Consider the following 22,090-nt stretch of genomic DNA (forward strand, 5'->3'; position numbering starts at 1 on the left):
CCAGGTTAACCTTAACACCTCTCGAATCAGCTAAATATGTGTTACTCTATCTTTGCAACTACTGATGCAACGGAGGGCTGAATGTCTTTAAAAAATGCAACTCAAAGTATTATGCTGCATTCTAGCATAAATGAATCGACGAGCATAATGCAAAGAGTTCTGATAAATCAAGAAAATCCCTTTGACTAAATTGAAAACTGGTGAAGTTATGAAGTTTCAAGTAGTCAGGGTTCCCACACCTTGATTAACTTCAAATTCAATGACCTTTCAATGACTTTTTAGGTCCAATACCCTCAAATTCAAGGACACATTTTTATGCTTTTTATTTCTTTCTTTTTTTGCATTAATTTTTGGCCATATGACAGAGATCTGATATTCTATTTGTTGTATTTCTGTTTTACATAAAACTGAAGAATATTCGGTACATCCTATACTGTATTCTGAAATGATCTGATATTAACTTTTGCATGGATTTTTTTATTGCCTCATGGGTTTACGTTATCTTATTTGCTGGCAAAGCCATTCAACATTAATTCCCAGGTGTGTCTGTGAAACATACAGATACCATTCTAGTAGTTCTGTGCACGCATCAACGCCATGTAGTGATGTGTCGTTCTTGAACGATTCGTTCATTTTGATCGAATCTTTAATATGACTCAGGAAGAACGAGTCGTCTCGGGGGGTGATTCGTTCAGTCGCGCATGCGATATATATTCTATAGATTCTCTTCTGCTAGTAGTAGTTCACGATCACTAACGCCATGTGGGGCGACCATATTTTAGTTTTCCAAAAAGAGGACAGTGGGCGGGGCGGGGGGATGTGGTTTGCGTGGTTGGTTAGTACCCAAGTGCAATGACCATATCTTAAATAACAAAAAACTGAAATTTCCATACCTAAAATACATATTTTAAGGTCACTGTTATGCATATTGATCATAAACACAGCTAAAAAGCTTCCTACCAGTGGCCCTCCTTCACAAGACATACCATTGAGCACTTTATCATAGGCAGAATGAAAAATGTTTCAATATAATCCTTTTAGTCAAACTTTCAAGGACCTGTATCAATGTGTTTATTTTCAAAAACTTTCCAGGGCTTTGAAATTATTATTATTATTATTTTTTTCAGATTCAAAAACTTTCAAGGATTTCAAGGACCCGTGGGAACCCCGAGTAGTGTTCAGTGAAGGAAAAAAAGACAAAACGATGTCAACTATGCACGCTTCTGCGGTTATGAGGAAAAAACCTCAAACATCTTCAAAGAATTCACATCCTGTTAAATACCATAAACAACCTTCTACAGACATGAATGACCTAGTTAATTATTATAAAGATGAAACTTTATATAGGCAGTGATAAAGCAGTTAAACCACACAGTCAGCAACAGAAGCGAGTAATATGTTTATTGCCATTTATCATGGTGTACAAACAATAAAGGGCTCAGCTTGATCTGAGAACAAACTGAGACAACTAACAGAGTTCCATAGATTGCATTGGCATCAATGAAAAATGTTTTTATATGGCATGAAGGAAGATTTAAAACCTGATATTAGCAGCAAAATTCCTACGTGCCTCTTTGGAGACAGTGATTTTAATGTTCACAAAACAACTAGTAAATGGCTATAAAGCTCGACTGTTCCAATCACATTCAGCAGAATCAGAATAAAGGATAAAAACACTATAAAAGACATTTAAATACTTTTTATATATTTTTTTAATTGCTCGTGTTATCAGGTATTTTAAAGTAACAGTATATACATTGTATAAATGATACTAAACATCTAATTCACAAATGATTTGTGAATGACATGTTTCTAATGTGTTCTCTTATAGAGGGATTGTGGCTTTAAGAACAAGAGTCAAGTTTATGATTAGCTCATTTTATCACCTAGGTGGTTACATTAATACGTCTAATTAATCAACCATTTTTGGGCCATTTTATCATCTGTTCTGAAAGTTGAAAGTGTCATTTGGCTGCCAGTTGATGATTGAAACGCAGATACCTGAGGTTCACCTAAAACTTGACAGACGAGTAAGCACTCCATTTGATCACTAGGGCAGTAAAGTCTACATACACCAAACGACAGCAAATAGTAAATCCCTATCGATATTTATATGGCTTTGATTGAGGACTCAGACAAAAAATACAAAAGATAAAATTTGGCTTGCAAAAAATAATATACTCCAAATAATGCAGCAAAGTTAACCCTCTATTGACAAAACAGTGTCATACACATCATTACTTATACTATATATATATATATATAAAATCCTATAACAATACAAACAATTGAACACACTCATTTACAATAACTGTCTTTGTATATTCCTTTCAGGGACAACTCTTCACATTTCTAAAGCAGTACTTAGTGTTTGTTGCACAACAGCACACTGCATATCTGAAATGTGACTTTAAAACGACGTTCTAAGTTACCCAGCTGTCTGTGCGTATGCGTTTGACTGAGGGATCTTCCTGGCTCTCTGTCTCTGGTGATGATCTTTGTCCTGATGTAGCGGTGCCTGGGTGAGAGTCCAGCCGCTGGTCCTCACGGTCGCTACCTTCATATGAACTACCAGAAGAACCGAAGCTCTCAGCAGGAGAGCGGCCCACTTCTTGTCCGGAGCCGGGCCGAGGTTTGGTGGGGTACAGCGAGTGACCGGCACGCTCTCTGGGAGGGGAGATGGGCTCTGATTTGATGCTGATGGTGTTGGTGGAGTCAGAAGCCAAAAAACAAAACAAAAAACAATCTCAACGTCTGGTATGACGTTTAGCTGGACCTTTGACCTGACCTGTAATTTATTCCACTTTTGAAATGACCTTTCTTTCAGCGGATGTCATGTACAGAGTATGAAGTACATTTCAAGTTAGGTATCAAACCTTTATGTGGTTTAACAATTTAACACTAATAGGTGAATGAAGGAAATGCATGCATGTGGCATCACACATCCTCACCTCTGGGCACTGAAGCCTGGCTGACCATGATTACTGTGTTTCCATGAAGATCCTGTTTCTGATATGACAGCATCTGGTGAACTGAAGCTATGTAAAGAACTAGGCTCTGTACTGCTCAAGGCAAAATCTGTAAAAAAAAATGAAAAAGTTAAATAGTAAACTAGTCATTCAGTCATGAGGTCCAGAAACAAGTATTATTAGATGATTTATTATGTATAGGTCAATTATATACCTGTAGTGAAAGATGATGTCATGGCTGAGTACACAAGGCCCTGGGGATGTAGACTGGGGGTTGCCACGGAGACCACGGGTGTGCTCAGGGATTGGCTGGACTGAGAGTTGTCAATTCTCTAAGGTTTAAATAAACAATGAACATGGTGCAAACAACAGTGGTTGATCCGTGTGGAGGAAAACGGATAACAGCAAAATTATATAATCCCTATTCATTCATTTTCACATTCTACTCAAAAATGTAATCATTTGAATATTTAATATTAACCACCATCGGTGTTGGTATATCATACTGCACTGTCAGAGTAAGCAGGCTAACATACATCACTTTGAAAAATAATGCATATTATGGATAAGTGCCACTAATCAGCTAACATAACAAATTTGGGGAACTTCAACCACACTTAAAATGACTTAATGATACTATTTAATGTAAAACAAAACAATAAAATAAACATGACGGAATAGAATAAAACACAAAATAAAACAAAACAGAGCAGAACAGAACATAGCAAATAAAAACAAAATAAACATAATGGAATAGAATAGAACACAGAACAAAATAAAACAGAACAGACCAGAACATAGCAAATAAAAAATAAACTACATTAAAGAACACAACAAAAACCAAATAAAAAAAAAAACGAACAGACCAGAAAAAAACAAACAAACGAACAAAAGAAAACAGGGGGGTATTACAGAAAGCAGGTTATGTGACATACCCGGGTATGTTTAAGAGTAAGTAAGTGGATAACCTCAAATTTCGGTTCCAAAACGGAGGTAACTTTCAGGGTATGTTAGTAGTAGCAACTCACTCTCTGAACGTAACCTGCTCCAGAGCAGGTTATGTCCCAGGGTTAGTTCACTTCAGCAAGCCTTCAGTGGGCGTGACGGATAGCGCAAAACATTATATAATATTACAATATGTAATATAGCCTATTTTTTATTTTTATATATATATATATATATATATATATATATATATATATATATGATATGTTAATGAGGAAGCGCTAATATATGTAATAAATAAGGTAATATATTATTCTAATATGATTATTTCTTTTTTTGGCATATATAAGTGTTATCTATAAATTATGTATTAAGAGGTATGCATAAATTATAAAACACTATGACAAGGTAATTTTTAACTTATATATATTTATATATTTTATTTATTACATGTAATATCTCACACATGGAGTGGTATTTTCTATAATGTCTAAATTCTAAATCAAAATACATATCTGATATGACTTATTGTATAATTAGCATAAAACAAACAATATAATTCACATTCTCAAGGATTAAAGATTAAATGGAAATAAAAATAAAAATGATTGCACATCCATCAATTAGGTGGCGATATGCACTAAGCATGTAAACACTAATGAACAAAAGAAGAAGAAAGAAAAAGCTTGGCGCGCTGTTTCTATAGTGACTCGTCGATTCGTCGCTCTGTTGAGAATGTCTTGAGGTCTTAACCAGGAACATACTCTGAGTTGAATGAACTTACTCCATGACGCGTTTTTGGAACCACATACCTCGAGTAAGAAAGGTTTGGGATTAATCAACCAAGAGTTCAGGGTTTAGTTCACGGTAAGTTAACCCTGCTTTCTGGAATACACCCCAGAACAAAGCAAAGCAAAACAAAAACAAAACAAAATAAATTAAAAGAACTGAACAGAACAGAATGGCAAAACACAAAACAAAAAAGAACAAAGCAATATACATACCTCTTTATTGTCTAAATAATCTTTGGGACAAGGTTTTCAGTTAATATTATATAGTTGTAAGTTTCTGAAGGTTTCCGTTTAAGCTTTGACTGTGATGTTTCACTGAACCACTAGATGGCCTCATAACATCTAACAGTTAAGCATTAGCTAGCTGTATCACTTCTTGCACTTCTTACATTTTTTATGACCTAGTTAATGAGTCATTTTTTAAAAGCTTTTCTGAATACAACGTTATTAAATTGCCCTTACCAAATGTTCCTCTGCTTCCTCTGGCGGCTTGCAAGAAATAGATTTAAGGAAGGACAGTTTCAGACAGGTCAATACTTTCTCATTGTCTAATGATTTCAGGATGTTTCACTGACATATTACAGATCTGTAGCTGATGGCAGACAAAAGAAACCCTCACCAGTGCAGAAGCAGTGCCCTTGCACACTGGAGGAATGAGCACTCTGAGATCAGGTTTGCGGCCCGATGTAGACGATGCTTGAGATTTTGCAGAAACGACTCTTCCCATACTGTTTCCTTCTGAACCGCCAACAAAGCCATTAGCTGAATGAGGTACAGCAAAAAGGGATAGGAATAAAATCTGGCTGAGGTATAGTATAGATTAATACTGTGCACTGATATCATCAAAAACGTAAACCTTCAGGAACAATGACAACAACAAAAAATGTTACAAGCTGAAAAATATTACTGGCATGTACCGTTCCATTTAAAAGTTTGGTGTCAGTAAGATTTTTTAATGTTCTCTGATTCTTTGAAGGAGTCTCTTATGATCATCATGGCTAATTGATTTGATCAAAACTACTATAAAAACACATTATATAAACAGACAGGATTTTCATTTATATGCAATATAAATAAGTGCAGCACAGTACAGTGAAAACTTGATGGCTTCATGCCCGTAATACAGTAAATTATATATACATCCGTCTTAAGTGTCAATTTTTTGAAATTGAGATTTATACATCATCTGAAAGCTGAAGAAATAAGCTTTCTGGAAAATCTGGAATCTAAAGGTGCAAAAAAAAAAAAAAATCAAAATACTGAGAAAATCATCTTTAAAGTTGTCCAAATTAAGTTCTTAGCAATACATATTACTGATCAAAAATTAAGTTTTGATATATTTATCGTAGGAAATATACAAAATATCTTCATGGGACATGATCTTTATTTATTATTCTAATGATTTTTGGCATAAAAAAAAGATAATTTTGACCCATACAATGTTTTTTTCGGCTATAAAAAATATATAAATATACCCCAGCGACTTAAGACTGCTTTTGTGCCCCAGGGTCACATTTTATCTCTCATGTAAAAAGAATTGCACAGCATACAGGGAAGTAAATGACATGTTTAATGCTTGTTCTTTAAACAGACTGACACCTTAGATACACTTTATAATTACATTCGGGCACATTGTATAAGTTAAACAAAAAAGGAAGTACCTACCCACATGGCTGGAGTGCGCACCGTTTGGAAGAGAGATTTCTGAGGAAACTCGCATGCCATCTGAACGTATGAAAATTAATCAAACAAACAAAACCTTCATTTGACTGATAAAAGTGACACTTCACCCAAAAATGAAAATTCTAAAAAAATCAAGTTGTTTCAAACCTGAATTAATTTATTTTATATGTTGGACACAAAAGAAGATATTTTGGGGAATGTTGGTAACCAAACAGTTGATGGTAGCCATTGACTTCCATAGAAGAAGAAAAAAATACCGTCAACCAACATTCTTCAAAATATCCTCTTTTGTGGTGCAAATTTCTACAGGTTTGGAACAACTGGATGTATGACTGATTTGACCGAACCAAAGCAGTGGCAATACTATAATATTATGATACCAGGGAAAACAATGATTAGCATATCAACAACAGAATTTGCATGGAATTCCGAGCTACTTCAAAACATAACATGGAATTACTATTGTACAGCACACATTACCATGTATCAGATCCAGGAAACCACATCATGATGGTATCGCATTCAAAAGAAATGGTAATGATGTGCAGTAGATACTGACCCATGACTGCAGTGCTGTTGTTGGAGGACAGAGACAGCATGTTAGTCCCGCTGAGGGACACTGGGGTGTCCAGAGAGCTGTCTGTGCTGTAGGACAGCGTGGTGGGGTTGGTGACGGGCAAAGACAGCGGTATCGAGTAACTCTGCTGACCCAGAGCAGACGGCTGATAAAGACAAAGAAGAAGATGTGAGAGAGACTTGAAGGGATAAGTTAGAGTAGTAGCATTTTCCGGACTATAAGTCACACTTTTTTCATAGTTTGGCTGGTCCTGCGACTTATAGTCAGGTGCGATTTATTTATCAAAATTAATTTGACATGAACCAAGAGAAATGAACCAAGAGAAAACATTACCGTCTACAGCCGTGAGAGGGCGCTCTATGCTGCTCAGTGCTTCTGTAGTCTACACTGAAGACATAGAGCGCCGTCTCGCGGCTGTAGACGGTAATGTTTTCTCTTGTTATTGGTTTCTAAATAAATGCAATTTAGATTCCAGTGCGACTTATATATGTTTTTTTCCTCATCATGACGTATTTTTGGACGGATGCGATTTATACTCAGGTGCGATTTATAGTCCGAAAAATATGGTAATCTGGATTACACATATTAGGTAATGCAGTCTGACTACTTTTTTTGATTACTTATGACTCAAATTGTTTGTCACTAAGGCTTGAATGTGATTATTGTGTAAGAAAAAATCAATAGGAGAAAATATATTTCATTTTTGGTCATCAATATCAAGAAAAGCGTTGAACATTATAATACAGCAGGGTACCCCAAACTAGGGTTTGTGAAAAAAAACTAAACAAATGAAAAGCTAATGATTAATGAAATCATAAATATATCAAAACCCTGGGAATCTCTCACCACATTACATGAACAAACATGAATGAACATGAAAACATGACATTACATGGAAAAAGTCTTCCAGGTTTGAAATATTTTTGTCCAGACTTCCACTATTAATAATTAGTAAAGTTCATTGGATATGATTTCATATCCATCATATTTCACAGCTGTGCTCAGCAGTGTGAAGTTACTTGGCATAATTAGTCTCATGCATATAAGTGGTAGGTTCATATAGAAACAATTATTTAAATTAATAAATAAAATAAGGGCAGGGGTGAATCAATAATTTATGAATAATTTACAGCTATTGTGTGAATAATATGTAATCATGAAATCCAAAAAAAGGTAACTTTAATATAATTTAATTGCAAGTACTTAACTTTTGGAATCTGATTACCTAATCCAGATTACATGTAATCAGTTACCATATTTTCCGGACAAAAAAAACACACTTTTTTCATAGTTTGGCTGGTCCTGCGACTTATAGTCAGGTGCGACTTATTTATCAAAATGAATTTGAAATGAACCGAGAGAAATGAATCAGGAGAAAACATTACCATCTACAGCCGCGAGAGGGCGTTCTATGCTGCTCAGTGCTCCTGTAGTCTACACTACCACATAGAGCGCCCTCTCGCGGCTGGAGACGGTAATGTTTTCTCTTGGTTCTTGGTTCTAAATAAAAGCGACTTATAGTCCAGTGCAACTTATATATGTTTTTTTCCTCGTCATGACGTATTTTTTGGACTGAAGCGACTTATACTCAGGTGCGACTTATAGTCCGAAAAATACGGTACTAGTTTTGGATGATTGCAAGGATATGTTTTGGCTATTTTTACAGTTTGTTACCTACTGTAGGTGGGTACTGTACTGTGGTTGCTAAGGTGGTTGTAAAGGTTGGTTGTAAAGTAGTTGCTTTGTTGCTTCTAAGATGGTGTGGCGAACACGAGAGAAGGGGAAAAAAACTCTTAAACAGTGACACCAAGACGTAAAACATGCATCACACTGCTTACAAGTTTGTGATTTCTCATCATATTGTCAAACTCTTCATTAATCTTCTGATATTTCTCCTCCATGTGAGGCGTGAGGACATATGAAGCTTCTGGATCTGGGCTGTCACAACCTCTTTGCTCCTTTTTGTTCAGCACCTGTAAGGAGCAACAAAGAAGAACAGTATGATGGCATTACAACTCTAACATTCACTAGGATTTTCAATGTCTGTATGTGATCCTAGACCACAAAATCAGTCTTAAGTATACATTTTTCAAAACTGTGATGTATGCATCATCTGAAAGCTGGATAAATAAGTATCCACTGATGTATGGTTTGTTAGGATAGGACAATATTTGGCCGAGATACAACTATTTGAAAATCTGAGGGTGCAAAAAAATTAAAATACTGAGAAAATCGCCTTTGATGTTGTCCAAATGAAGTTCTTATCAATGCATATTACAAAAAACAAAACAAAACAAAAAAACATTTTGATATATTTACAGTAGGAAATATACAAAATATCTTCATGGAACAAGATCTTTACTTAATATTCTAACGTTTTTTGGCATAAAAGAAAAATCTATAATTTTTACCCATACAGTGCATTTTTGACTATTGCAAAAAATATACCCCAGCGACTAAAGACTAAAGGTTTTGTGCTCCAGGGTCATGTATGCAAATATATACAAATATAAGGCTAGTCTGATAGTAGTACAAAAATGCTAATTCTGCTTTGAAAATAGCTTTTACTATAAACAGATGCTCACTGCAGACATAATATTGGAACAGCATCACATGAGCATGATTCATAAATGATTAACTATAAACCAAATACAAAATATATTATTCAGCTACACTGTGTATACTACCTTGAATTATTATTATTATTTTTTTAAATAGGAGGTAAAAAAGTAGCCAATATTATGTCTCTAATAATAGTTTTATATTGTTGTCATGTGACCTCATCATATTGAATATTCAATTTAACATTTGCCATCCAGTTATGATCTCTTATCACACTGGAAATGAAAAAAAAGTTGAGTACATTGCATTATGGGATGCAATTTTGCATACATTTAACTCGGTTATATACTGCCCATTTTGGCAAATGTCATCAAGGTATTATATCCATACAGAATATTATCCTACTGAATATTACAGTGCTAAAGCAAAAGTGTTAGCGCGGGACAGTAGATTGAGGACACTCTTGCAGCGGTTTAAGAGCCCTTATGAGAGTGAATGGAAATCTCATCCTCAGCCGCCTGTAATGCTGTAACTGTGTGCTTTAATGTTAGAACTGGGCCTACAACTCAAAAAGAGCTCAGCTAGGAGGATCTGATTCTCTATTCATCTGGAAAAAAGTTTAAGCGCTAATAATATGGTAATGAAAACCAAAAAGATATGCAGTTAAGATTTTGACTAATGTGACAGGATCTGCCCTCCTCTAATCATCATCAATTTCCTAGGTATAGTCATTCAATAATCAATGTGAAATGGTCCGCTGTGGTCAATCTCCAGTAAAAAAAAAAACTATTTTCTCTTACAAATCTCAACTAACTCTCTTCATAAACTGCAGAGGAGACACATAAAGTGATCTTTAAAATAGTTTCTATTTGGATGCATTTTATATCTGAATATCTAATTAAAGTGGCAACTATGTGCAAAAGTTCCTATAGGCTATATGGCATGCTAATATACTGTAAATCACAAGCTCAGTAGTAAGTGTTTTCGCTAATGTGAGACCAGCACACGAAATTCTGATTCAGAAATGCATGTCTGGTACACGTAAGCGATTTGTTATTCATAGAGGCTAATGAGAGCAGCACTAGCCAAGAAAGCCACGTCTTGTGATAGTATCTCAGGTTTCCTCAGCATGAATGTTGGATAAGACTGGATCCTTATTTTTAGCTACAACCAATTAGCACCACTCACACAAAATCTGTTCACATGACTTCAGCACCAGCATTTAGCTGCAGATAGCTAGAGGCTGAACACGCATTCACTTTAAACCTGCCATCTCTACAGAAAGTCTCATTGCTTATTGCAAACAAATATTGCACATTCAAAAAACAAAAACAAAGATTAACTCAGATTTGAGATTTTTTGTTGTTGTTGCAATTCCGAGTTTACATTACGCAATTCTGCGATTTTATCTAAGTTTACATTTTGCAATTTTAACATTGTTTCTAAGAATTCTGATTTTACATTTTACAGTTATTACTTTTTTTCCTTCAGAATTCTGAGTTGTTGTTTTTTTGCTTCCGCTATGAAATACAAAATAATGAAAGACAATTGCGACTTTTTATACCACAATTCTGACTTTCCGACTCTCACAAGACTTATTCTCAGAATTGCAAGGAAAAAAATAGTTTTAATATTATTTCACAACATTACTGTTTTACTGTATTTTTAATCAAATAAATGCAACCTTTGTGAGCATAAGGGACCTATTTTAAAAGCACAAAAAAATCGTACTGAAAAACTTTTGACAGGTGGTGTATGAGTCGCTTTGGATGAAAGCAATTATGAATCAATGTAAACACAGATATCAACTGCCTATATAACATGGTAAAAGGTAAAGCACGGAAAACCTTGGCTAGCATCACACGTTAATAGTAAATAGAGCAAATGCATGTGAAAATGAAGATGTCATTTGAGCACATGCCTCACTGTAGACAGTGATCTATAATTACTTCAGCCTGCATGCTTGAATGCGGCCCAACTGTTCGCTAACTGTATTACAGCAACAGTGAAAGCAGCCCGCATCTCCAGATGCTACTGCTACGACATGCATTAGTGTAATTTGTTAAAGGCCGTTCTATGAGATCAGATATAGGTCATAAGATTAATTATGAAATGTCATAAGAGGTATTCTGTGATCAGCAAAGCATCTTTCGGTATACATGGGAGCACATTAAAACCAGTCAGTTTAATACTGGTAATTATATAACAACAAATAGGAATTGAGATTTTATTCTGCTTTTGAAGTTCACAACACAAGTGTGTAGCCACTTACTTCGACAATGTCCGAGTTGGTTCTGCTCTCATGAGGTTCGTTGTATTCGGTGTACTTGAGCAAGACCTTGTCCATGTCTGTGCTGGCGTACTGGAAGAGCTTATTGGAGCGGTTAAAGATAATCAGGGCTATTTCACAGTCACACAGAACACTGAGCTCATACGCCTTCTTCATCAGACCAAACTTCCTCTTTGTGAAGGTCACCTTGGAAAATGATGGGAGAAATATTAAAAAGGTTAAAAATGATATGCTTGTGGTTATAGATATCAAAGAGCAGTTCAAGTAACTTGATCGAAATCTGTTCTCTGTTGACTGATTTAGTTATAATTGGTTTTGTCCAAAACAAAAGCTAGATTATGGAAGCAAATTATGGATGTAATAACATCATTAAAATATGCTCTTTTCAACTTTGAAAAGAGCAAGTGAAATGACTATTTTCAACAGTTTCTTGAGCAGCAAATCAGTCAAGAATGATTTCTGAAGGATCATGGAGTAATGATACTGATTCAGGTTTGCTATACAGAAATAAATTACATTTTTAAATATATTACAGCAGAAAACTGTACTTTTAAATGTGTAATAATTTCACAGTATTAATGCGTTTACTGTATGTTTTATCATCTGACTTTTTAATGGCAGTATATGTAATATTTAATACAACTTCAAGCTTTTAATACTCTTAGAAACTACTATGGCACTGTACTGTTGTGTATGCTCATCAATAGTATAGAAGTCCAGCTGTCAGGGTTGCCAGATCATCTCATGTTTCCTGCCAATTATCACCCTCCCAGAGGAATCTCAAGCTTGCTGCCACTTCACAGCTGAGGGCCAAATTCTTACAGCAGTACATGAAACTCTTTCAGTGTCACAGTGTAAAATCACATTAGAAATGTTCAACCACAGTGTTCCAGAGCTCTTACAAAGGATTGATTAGTGCTTTTGGATAAGAAAACAATTTCAACCAAACTACAGTCAAGTTATGTACAGTGTGGACCAAGAGTAATCAGAGTAAAAAAGAATAACAACCACCAAAATTACCATGGATTTACTATGTTTTTAGGGCTTGGTACCATAAGAAGAAAAGAAAACTGGCAGTACAAATGTACTTTTTTAACATGCTACTCCATGGTACTTCCAAAGATACAATCATGGTAAATGTCATTTTTTTAAATAAGTGAAGTATGGCAATACCATGTTTTTCTGGATATGGTTCTAATGCTATGTTATTTACACTTTGGAGTACAATATACATACAGTATATAGTTCATATATAAATACAGTACTCAGATGGCATATATACCATGCCATTACCATCTGATTTACTATCATGTACAGTACCATTTCAAAGTTTGGGGTCATACGTTAATTCAGCAAAGACACATAAAATCGACAAAAGTGACACTAAACATTTATAATGTTACAAATGACTTCTACTGATAATAAATGCTGTTCTTTCGAAGTTTCTATTTATTAAAGATCCCCATTTCCACAAAAGATATTAAGCAACCTAACTGTTTTCAACATTAATAATAATAATAATAATTATAATAATAATAGATGTAAACTGAACGGAAAAAAAGCACATTAGAATGATTTCTGAAGGATCATGTGAGACTGAAGACTGGAGTAACAATGCTGAAAAATTCAGCTTTGCATCACAGGAATAAATACAATTTTAAAATATATTCAAATAGCAAATGGTTATTTAAAACTAATAATATTTCACAATATTACTCTCTTAATGTTTTACTATAACCTTGGTTAAATCATGCTATCACTTAAAATACGTCAAGGCTTTCAACTGTATAGTGAACGAACACCAACCTAACAACATACAGTACAGAGGAATTATTCATGTACACAGGAACCTATTTCTAGGTACATATGTGTGTCACTGACTAAAACCTTTGGTGGAATCACTGATCAAAAACACTGTGTGTACCAAAAACACTCTCCTGAACAAGAGAGCCCAGACTAGAGAGGGTTTGTGGTGCGGGTTGGTGTTTTAAATTTAGATTCCAGTGCAGACTGAGTAAATTCAGGCCTGTCCCTGTGGTTTTGCTGTGAGTGATGGCCGTCAGGGGCAGAGAGGGACACTGTACAAGCCCTCAGACTGACCAGTGTCCTAATGAGAGATGTGGAGCCCAGAACTGCTCTAATTACTGCCACCACACCACAGCGACTACAGCCGGCCGAGGAACCCAGACAAGAGCTCCTGTGTGCAGACGCATGGAGGAGGGTCAGCCCGGTCCCACCACGACAGACCCCGAGTCTGACCTGTACATTCATTAAACACGCTTGAGAGACACGGGGCGCTCCTCAGCGAACATTTGAACAGATATGAATCAATGTATGTTAGGAAAGAAGGTGTGAGACGTTCCTACTGCTCCAATGGTCTACAAAGCTGATCTATAAGAAAACGTCATTAAAATTTGTATCCAGTGATTACAGATTCTGTTGAATATGGATTAGAATCAGAAGGATCTGAATTATTCCGAACGCTCCAACTGAGTCATTGAATAAGTCACTTAAATGTTAGCGTCTGTTTGACAATTTCCTTCAAAAAAACAAAAAAAAGTAATATTATGATATATTCTTACAATTTATAATACATGTTTTATAATATAGTATATTTTGAAATCGAATCCTGTGATGGCAAAGCTGATTTCCATCAGCCATTACTCCAGTCTTCAGTGTCATGTGATCCTTCAGAAATACACTTCTTATTAATATCAATGTTGTTAACAGTTAATAACGGTTGCTGCTTAATATCTGTGTGGAAACCGTGATACATTTTTTTTATAATTATTAAATGAATAGGAAGTTTAATGTGTATTTATTTGAAAAATAACTCTCTTGTAACATAAATGCTTTTACTGTTATATTTGGTCAATTTAACGGATTTAATGCATGATTATGAGATTTAACACAGTTTTGAACTTTAGTGTATTTTATTTTTTTCACTAATGACTGAAATAAAATGCACATTTATCTTTAACGTCTAGTAGCTGACTTGGAAAGGACCTAACATTTTTTTAGACTGGATTCATGCAGAAGATATCTTCATCTCACCTGTCTGTTTCTCTCATCCATAATGCGAGTAATTTGGATCTTCTTTCGTCCCATTGTCACTTTCTTTTGTCTCTCTTTGCAAATCCAAAACCTCTTTACCCTTCAGTGATTATGATGTGATTATGTTTTGGTTTTACTGCGCCGTAAGAAAACACCTCCTCTCTGCATTCTTCAGCACACCAGAACCTGCAAGAGATGCAAGGAGATGACAAACAAAGCTTTTGTGGAAATGTAATTTAACAGTGACAGAATGTAATGATATTTCTCATTAACATGGATTTAAGCCATTTTATTTCCCATTAAAACCCCACCATGCAGCTACAAGTACGCATAATCTAGCACAATCCCACATAAATCTAAAACTACAACATCCTGACACATCACCTTTCAGTGCAATATCCATTCAAGAGAGACACTTCCTTTACCTTGTATTTACTCCTCACTCAGAATGCTTCCTAAGAAATATAAGAAAAGATCAAAAATATAACACTCCAACTATTTCTGGAGCTCAGAAGAACTAAAAAGTGGCTCCAAGCCCTGTTTTTAGAGAATCTCCTGCCTGATGTTTCTCAGTGAAGGGGCAGATCTTGAGATCTGATGGAAGACAAAGGAACAACACCCATATTCCTGCACTTTCACACCTTCCCGCTCATCTCCCCAGTTACCAGGGCAACCAACGAGATGCCTTACATATGATCTATCAACTCTGTCTAAGTGAAACAAAGAAGGAGCCAGTGCTATTAAACAACACTGTATATTTTAGCAATGCTTTTACATCTTGTGTCTTGCATGTTTAGGATTGTACATTCAAATTTACATCTCGTATTTCACACTTATGCTTCTGGCAGACTCTTTTATTAAAAGCAACACAAACAAGCAATAAAAGGTATACCATTTTTTTTAAATCAATTTATGCATTCCCTGTTTGAGCTACAGGAATACCTACAAGTTGTATATGCCTATTTTCTATTTACTAATTTAATTGGAATAAAAATAAAATATTTAAAATGTACATATTGTGTAAAAATTGGGGGGGGGGGGGGAGGATTCACAAGACAATACTTCTAATGTTTCATTGCTAATAATTCACCGATGGTAAAAGAGAGGCAATGCATGCAGGAATGATATGCTATTATTCTTCATCATGCAAATTTACAAGTGAATGTCACAGCAGCGGTGAGACACACTGTAACTCTTCTGCCATCCAGGATTTGCATTAATGTACTTTTGTATAACATAGTTATACTTTCTTGTTAAAGGGGTTTTGCATCTGTGGTTTATAAAACACTACCTTTCCTGAAATGCAAAAAAAACAAGCATGTTCGGTTCATTTGGTGCATACTGCTTCTATATACATCTGGAAAAAAAACATTAAAAAATAACACTTTACATAAAAAAACAAAAACAAAAAACACTTTATTTGTCCCCTGGGGCAATTTAAAAGGTTGTGTAGCGTAACATATATATATCTATATCTATTCAGTCAGAAACACAACTGGCATTATCACACCCACAGCACACAGACATGACAATCTTGCTTATAGCCTTGCTCTGGAGCTGAGTAAATGTCTGGCCTCTTTACATAAATCATTTTTACTACAATTCACTACACAAAACATGGACATGGCATTATACCCTGTGGTCTTGCATGAAGAAAACTGCATAACCTACTAGGCCTTGTCTAGTAATTAAGGGTTGTGTAATCGTTTCCATAATAAATGCAGGCTGACACAGCTACGTTCTGCAAAACATCTGGCTTCAGGGGCCTTGTGCGTCTTATTTCTTTGTTTTTGAACATTTTATTATATTTCCATGTTTTTGCTATTCAAGAAGATCTGCATAAGCAGTTATTTCTATTTTGATGTAACTTAACTACATTGTTTTATGTCATTACTGTCAGAAACATTCATTTTTGTAGATGTATTCAGACTTTAAAAGCACTGAGTTTCTTGAGTTTTTGGAAATGTAATCAGGATTTAAATGTACGAGTTCTGGACTGGTTTATTTATAACTTGCAACAGCCAGATGAACTTCCGTAAATAGTTAAAATTATAGTTAATTTCAACTAATTTCAAAAAGGCTGCATTATTTAATTTATTTGCTGTACAAAATAATAATATAGTGAAATATTAGTATGATTTAAAACAGCTGCTTTCTGTTTTAATAAAAAAATGTAAATGTAATTTATGATGCAAATCTGAAATTTCTGCATCCAATATGCTAATTGACTGCTCAATAAACATTTCTTTTTGTTTATTAATGTGGAAAACAGTTATGCTGCTTTATATTTTTTGTAGAAATTGTATTTCTTTCAGGATTCTTTGATTTAAAAAAGTTCAAATGTACAAAATGTATTTAAATTGTAAATATTTTAATAAATGTATTTACTGTCACTTTTAATCAATTTGATGTGCCTTAGCTGAATAAAAGTATTACCTATTTTTATTTTTTTGAAAACAAAAAAACTGAATACTGAAAGTGTCTTTGTAAAATATTAATTAAGAATGAAAGATATAAAGTCAGAATTATGCGAAGCATTTGTTGCAATTGTGAAATAAAAATGTCAAAATATGAGACGATTTTTGAGATACTGTATAGAGTTGCAACTGTGCAATATAAAATGAGAATTAGAAAAGAATGTGTGTACACTTTATCTACAAATATCTACAAAAATGTAAGAAATCACCCTGCAAATTTTCAGAAAAGAAATTAAATTAATGAAACTATAAAAGTCATTGAATAAAGCCCTGTCTTTCACAAACCAAGTTTAATAAGATCTGCCAAATATCCCCAGAAGCCTACTCCTTACAGCTTCTAAAGGCATTTTTGGAAGAATATCTCCTCAGATTTGTTTTTGTTCTGTCGTTAATATTCTGCCCTTTCAGCAAATAAAACGCTTCCTACTTATGTTAGGACCTAAGCACACAACAACCAAAGAATCCCTGCTGAGTCCCAGACATAACAGCTACTGACAGACTCCATCCTGCTGTGCTTCTTCATGAGATCATAAAGCTCACGCTGAGAACTAATGTACGCTAATTACATGTTTTCTCTGAATTAGTTTGAATGAGGAATTGTCTCGACCTGAAAGCATTTTACTTTGTGTCATATATGCACTCAAACTAAACACTGACTTTCCACACTGAGAAGAAGTTCCAGATTAAAGTCCTTAGTCATTTCAACTGGAGCAGATAATTGACTACACTGTTTAAAAAAAAACTGATATGATTTCATAAGGTCAGTCGTAAACATTAGATTTAAAAAGAAAACAAATCTGAAATACTAGCAGTGTGAACTAGATCAACAAAAGAGCAACGATATACAAGTGCTATAACAAGTCTCAGTTAGCTTAATGCAGTACACATAGCAAGGGATGATAGCAAGAAATGATTTGAAACCAGTTCAAATTCTGATCTGATTCTAAATCTCAGTTAGCTGGTCTTTAATTATCACAAAATCAACCCCTTATTCCACCCTAAAGAGGGTTGTTTTGTATTTTATAACATGAGAAGAAAGACACCACCAAAACTAAGAAACCGGTTGCCATGTCAAACAGTAAACGGGCATTATGCAAAAATAATTGAACTGCAGAATGGCACGAAATCAAGCGGGCAAGAAATAAATAAATAAATAAATAAAGAAAATTCCCATCGGCACGCTCACATTTACTGTCGGTCTGCTAATTTTTGCAGGAAAATGTCAATAGAAATCACTTGCGTTTAAACTAATCAAATCTTGCATGAACTGTTTTAACGTGACCACTTTATTCTTCAAAATCCCCCTAAAAAATGAAATTCTCACAAACTAATCTGAAAGTCCCCCTGCAGTCACTAATCCGATCTCTTTAAACTCATCTTTCATAATCAAAACGACATATTTAAATGTTTAGATCTAACCCTAATCAAACACTTCTGAGCATGCTAATCAATGTCTACAGGATCATTAGAAAATCACGTTTGGTCGGGGTTGGAGCAAAACTCTGCAGGAGAGTGGATCTCGTGAGCCAGATTTGAGTATCCCTGATCTACATCCTTATCTCATGCAAATTAGTCCCAGGCTCCACTCAAGTCACACAAGCTCTGACTACTGCTCCACTTTCACTCGGCTAACTGAAGTAGCAAACACTACACAAGTGGCAATATTTTGGGTTTTCAGCCATGTTTGAACTGATTTCAAAGAGAAGAGTGAATTATACGCGGCTGTACAAATCGATCTACCAGAATGCAAACTGACTTTATGTTTCAGTTTTTACAATGCTGGGCACATAATGGTAATTGATATCATTAGCCTTTGGTTTTACTCCATTATCGAAGAGCTAATAATCTAGATACCTTTAAAAAATCAACAATCTTTAGGTAGAAAAGCTTTGTTGATTATATAAAAAAAGACCCTAAGTTGAAGAGCATTGGCTACATTTTCGTGACGACAGGAATCAGGGGTGGTTTTCAAACCGCATTTCTGAAACTGTCTTTGGTACACAGCATTTTCAAGGAGAAAATGCTCAACAATAGTGTTGAATGATGAGTTTGCACATGGTTTGTCTTTAAGCATATTAAAAACACCAGATGTAAACAAGGTTAAAAACTTGATTTTTCACCACAGGGGCTCTTTAAAAAATTACTTTTGTAGACTACTGCAAATATAATGTGCAAATTGTTCCCTATAGTTCTGAAACTTTGCTAGATGTAATAACACAATATGACTTCTGGCTCACAACAGAATTGTATGCCGTAGTATTATACTGTATTTTAAGCATTGCCAGACAGCTAGAGTAGTTGGCAGTCAAATCCCAGAGGCACAGCGCCAACCCTCAAGCCCTCAGGTTTGGCCACAATCACTGAATCTTAACAGTGAGTCTAATAAAGCGCACTCGTGCTCCTTCCTCAAATCTAGTTTTGATTTGGCAAAGTGCAGACGTTTTTATTTACACTTCACAAAAGAAAGTTTCATGGGACTGCAGGAAGCCAAACTGGGGAGCTAATATTTAGAGACAATTATATTTGATTTCTGTATTTATCGAGTATAATTTCTGAAAGATGGGCAGTTTATTTAGTTTCAAACATGTGGAGCTGTGGTCAGGCAGAAGGCACCCAGAGGTTTATGGCTCCGTTTTTGAATTTGACCTCATGTGAGCATGCAGTGCAGTACAGACAATTCAAAAACACATCTAAAATGTATGATTGTATTACTTAAACACATGCATATGTTAGATAAAATAAATATAATGGATTAAACATAAAACTACACATATAAACATCATGCATGCTTTAAAGGGCGAGTATAACTATAAAGTCTAAACAGATTACAAATGCTGAGCTAGTCTAGGTAAACTAAAAATCTGAATCAAATGCAGCCTGAAAAGTGTGGTAGAAAGAGAATCAATGCCATGACATTGGTCCTCGACTCTTAGAACTCATCTGAAATAACATCTAGGAGCATACTTTAAGTAAATGGACCTGTTGTGATAGAAGGTTAACACAGTGTTTTGTAAACTCCCAAAGTTAAGATTTATTACAGCATGCAGTATACAAGGACCTAGATAGTACATTCACACCTGAAATCATTTATATATATATATATATTAAAAAAAAAACTTTACATAACCATTTTGCTAAAAATTTTGCATATTCGACTATCACTGTGATCTTTAGTGTTCAGAATAGGTTTACCATCATTTGATAACCAGATTTCTTTACACTACTCTTTTTGCCTTCTTTTTGAAAAGTAGCTAATCAATGCAAATAAAAGCCACTATGCCTCTAATATTTTCTTATAATGCAGTGACATCTATAGCCTACATTAAATCTGGTTTATTAGTGCAAAAGCCTGAAAAATCAAACAAAGCTCATATATACTGTTTAACTTGCATATTCCTTATGATTGCACAATTAAATTTGTATTATGTATGTAGTCTATAACATCACAAGACCGTAAATATTGCAAATAACTGTTAAATATATATGTAAAAATACTTTTACAAAATACACGTTACAGCAAAACGGTCGCTGTATTAGATATGGCAAATATCGAGAATACCGCGCTATTACATGACTAAAGTGCAATTCAGTAACCCCAGTTTATAAAGCAAAGTGGCAGGAACTTTCTGCTTTCTTTCATTAATCCCGACATCAAGCGACGCGTGCAACAAAAGCGCGTAACGTTAAACGCGGAGCACGGATGACGTCACACAATTGCGCGTAACTTAATTAAGAAACGGGAATAAATTAGCGAATTAAATCAACGTGAAATTACCTTTCTTAATGTGACTGACCGGTTCACCAACGAGCGTTTTAATCCACGTCGCTTTATCAGAGATATGTAGAGTTCTTACCTTCAGGCGGACGCTTTTAAGAGTTGGAGAAAGACAAAAAGAGCGCAAACCGAAGGGATGGATTCAAAGATGAGGATTTATAAACACTGTATTATTATCCCGAGTCTTTCCTGGTCTCGTGCATGCACTGTTGGATGATCCAGAGCTCCCAGGCAGCTCCTCCCTCCTCCATCAGTGTCCTTCAGAGACCTTCCAGCCCACCTCTCTCTCTCTCTCTCTCTCTCTCACACACACACACACACAAACACACTGATTGATTCGAGCTACTGTGTCACCAGATAACATGCCATACTATACACAACGCCAATATTAGCGGACATTTGTGCATAAATGCATCAATGAATAATTTTGAAGACATATGCAAAGAATAAAATTTGACCCTGGACCACAAAACCAGTCATATGGGTCCATTTAAAAATGAATTTAATAATCTTTCCACTGATGCATTGTTTCTTAGGATAGGAAAATATTTGGCTGAGATACAACTATTTGGAAATCTGGAATCTGAGGGTGCAAAAAAATCTAAATATTCAGAAAATCTCCCTTAAATTCGTCCAAATGAAGTTCTTAGCAATGTATATTGCTAAACAAAAAAAAATCGATTTTGATATATTTGAGGTATAGGACATTTACAAAATATCTTCATGTAACATGATCTTTACTTAATATCCTAATGATTTTTGGCATAAAAGAAAAATAGATCATTTTGATCCATTCAATGTATTTTTTGGCTATTGCTACTGATATCCCTGTGCTACTTATGACTGGTTTTGTGGTCCAGGGTCACAAATAATAATAAACACATATTTTGAGGACATTTGAAAAAATAAAAAATAAATATATATATATATAAACGTGTATGTATATCTATCTATCTATCTATCTATC

General features: G+C 34.9%; 1 protein-coding gene across 3 annotated transcripts; it reads right to left on the minus strand.

Moving 5' to 3' along the window:
* Positions 1-1,962: 1,962 nt before the first annotated feature.
* On the minus strand, positions 1,963-21,386 carry mef2ab (myocyte enhancer factor 2ab). Of its 3 annotated transcripts, none has more exons than XM_059526801.1 (11): positions 21,203-21,386; positions 14,872-15,057; positions 11,800-12,003; positions 8,804-8,938; positions 6,948-7,110; positions 6,371-6,430; positions 5,325-5,467; positions 5,168-5,194; positions 3,184-3,301; positions 2,952-3,078; positions 1,963-2,697 (listed from the first exon to the last, which is right to left on the minus strand). In XM_059526801.1, the coding sequence occupies exons 2-11, from the start codon at positions 14,923-14,925 to the stop codon at positions 2,424-2,426; spliced, it is 1,305 nt and encodes a 434-aa protein (XP_059382784.1). In that variant the 5' UTR covers positions 14,926-15,057; positions 21,203-21,386; the 3' UTR covers positions 1,963-2,423. The 3 variants fall into 3 exon arrangements, with proteins under 3 accessions (XP_059382784.1, XP_059382794.1, XP_059382799.1); XM_059526811.1 differs by lacking the exon at positions 21,203-21,386 and adding an exon at positions 15,256-15,874; XM_059526816.1 differs by lacking the exon at positions 5,168-5,194 and having other exon boundaries at positions 21,203-21,385.
* Positions 21,387-22,090: the final 704 nt, after the last annotated feature.

The sequence above is a fragment of the Carassius carassius genome, chromosome 3, assembly GCF_963082965.1.
Source record: "Carassius carassius chromosome 3, fCarCar2.1, whole genome shotgun sequence".
NCBI classification, from domain to species: Eukaryota; Metazoa; Chordata; class Actinopteri; order Cypriniformes; family Cyprinidae; genus Carassius; species Carassius carassius.

Excerpts from the sequence above, each read along its gene's own strand:
- mef2ab (XM_059526801.1), bottom strand. The coding sequence starts at position 14,925 with ATGGGACGAAAGAAGATCCAAATTACTCGCATTATGGATGAGAGAAAC. Across the intron at positions 6,431-6,947 it reads CAACAGCACTGCAGTCATGG|ATGGCATGCGAGTTTCCTCA; the intron begins GTCAGTATCTAC and ends TCATACGTTCAG. Across the intron at positions 3,079-3,183 it reads GACATCATCTTTCACTACAG|ATTTTGCCTTGAGCAGTACA; the intron begins GTATATAATTGA and ends TTTTTTTTACAG.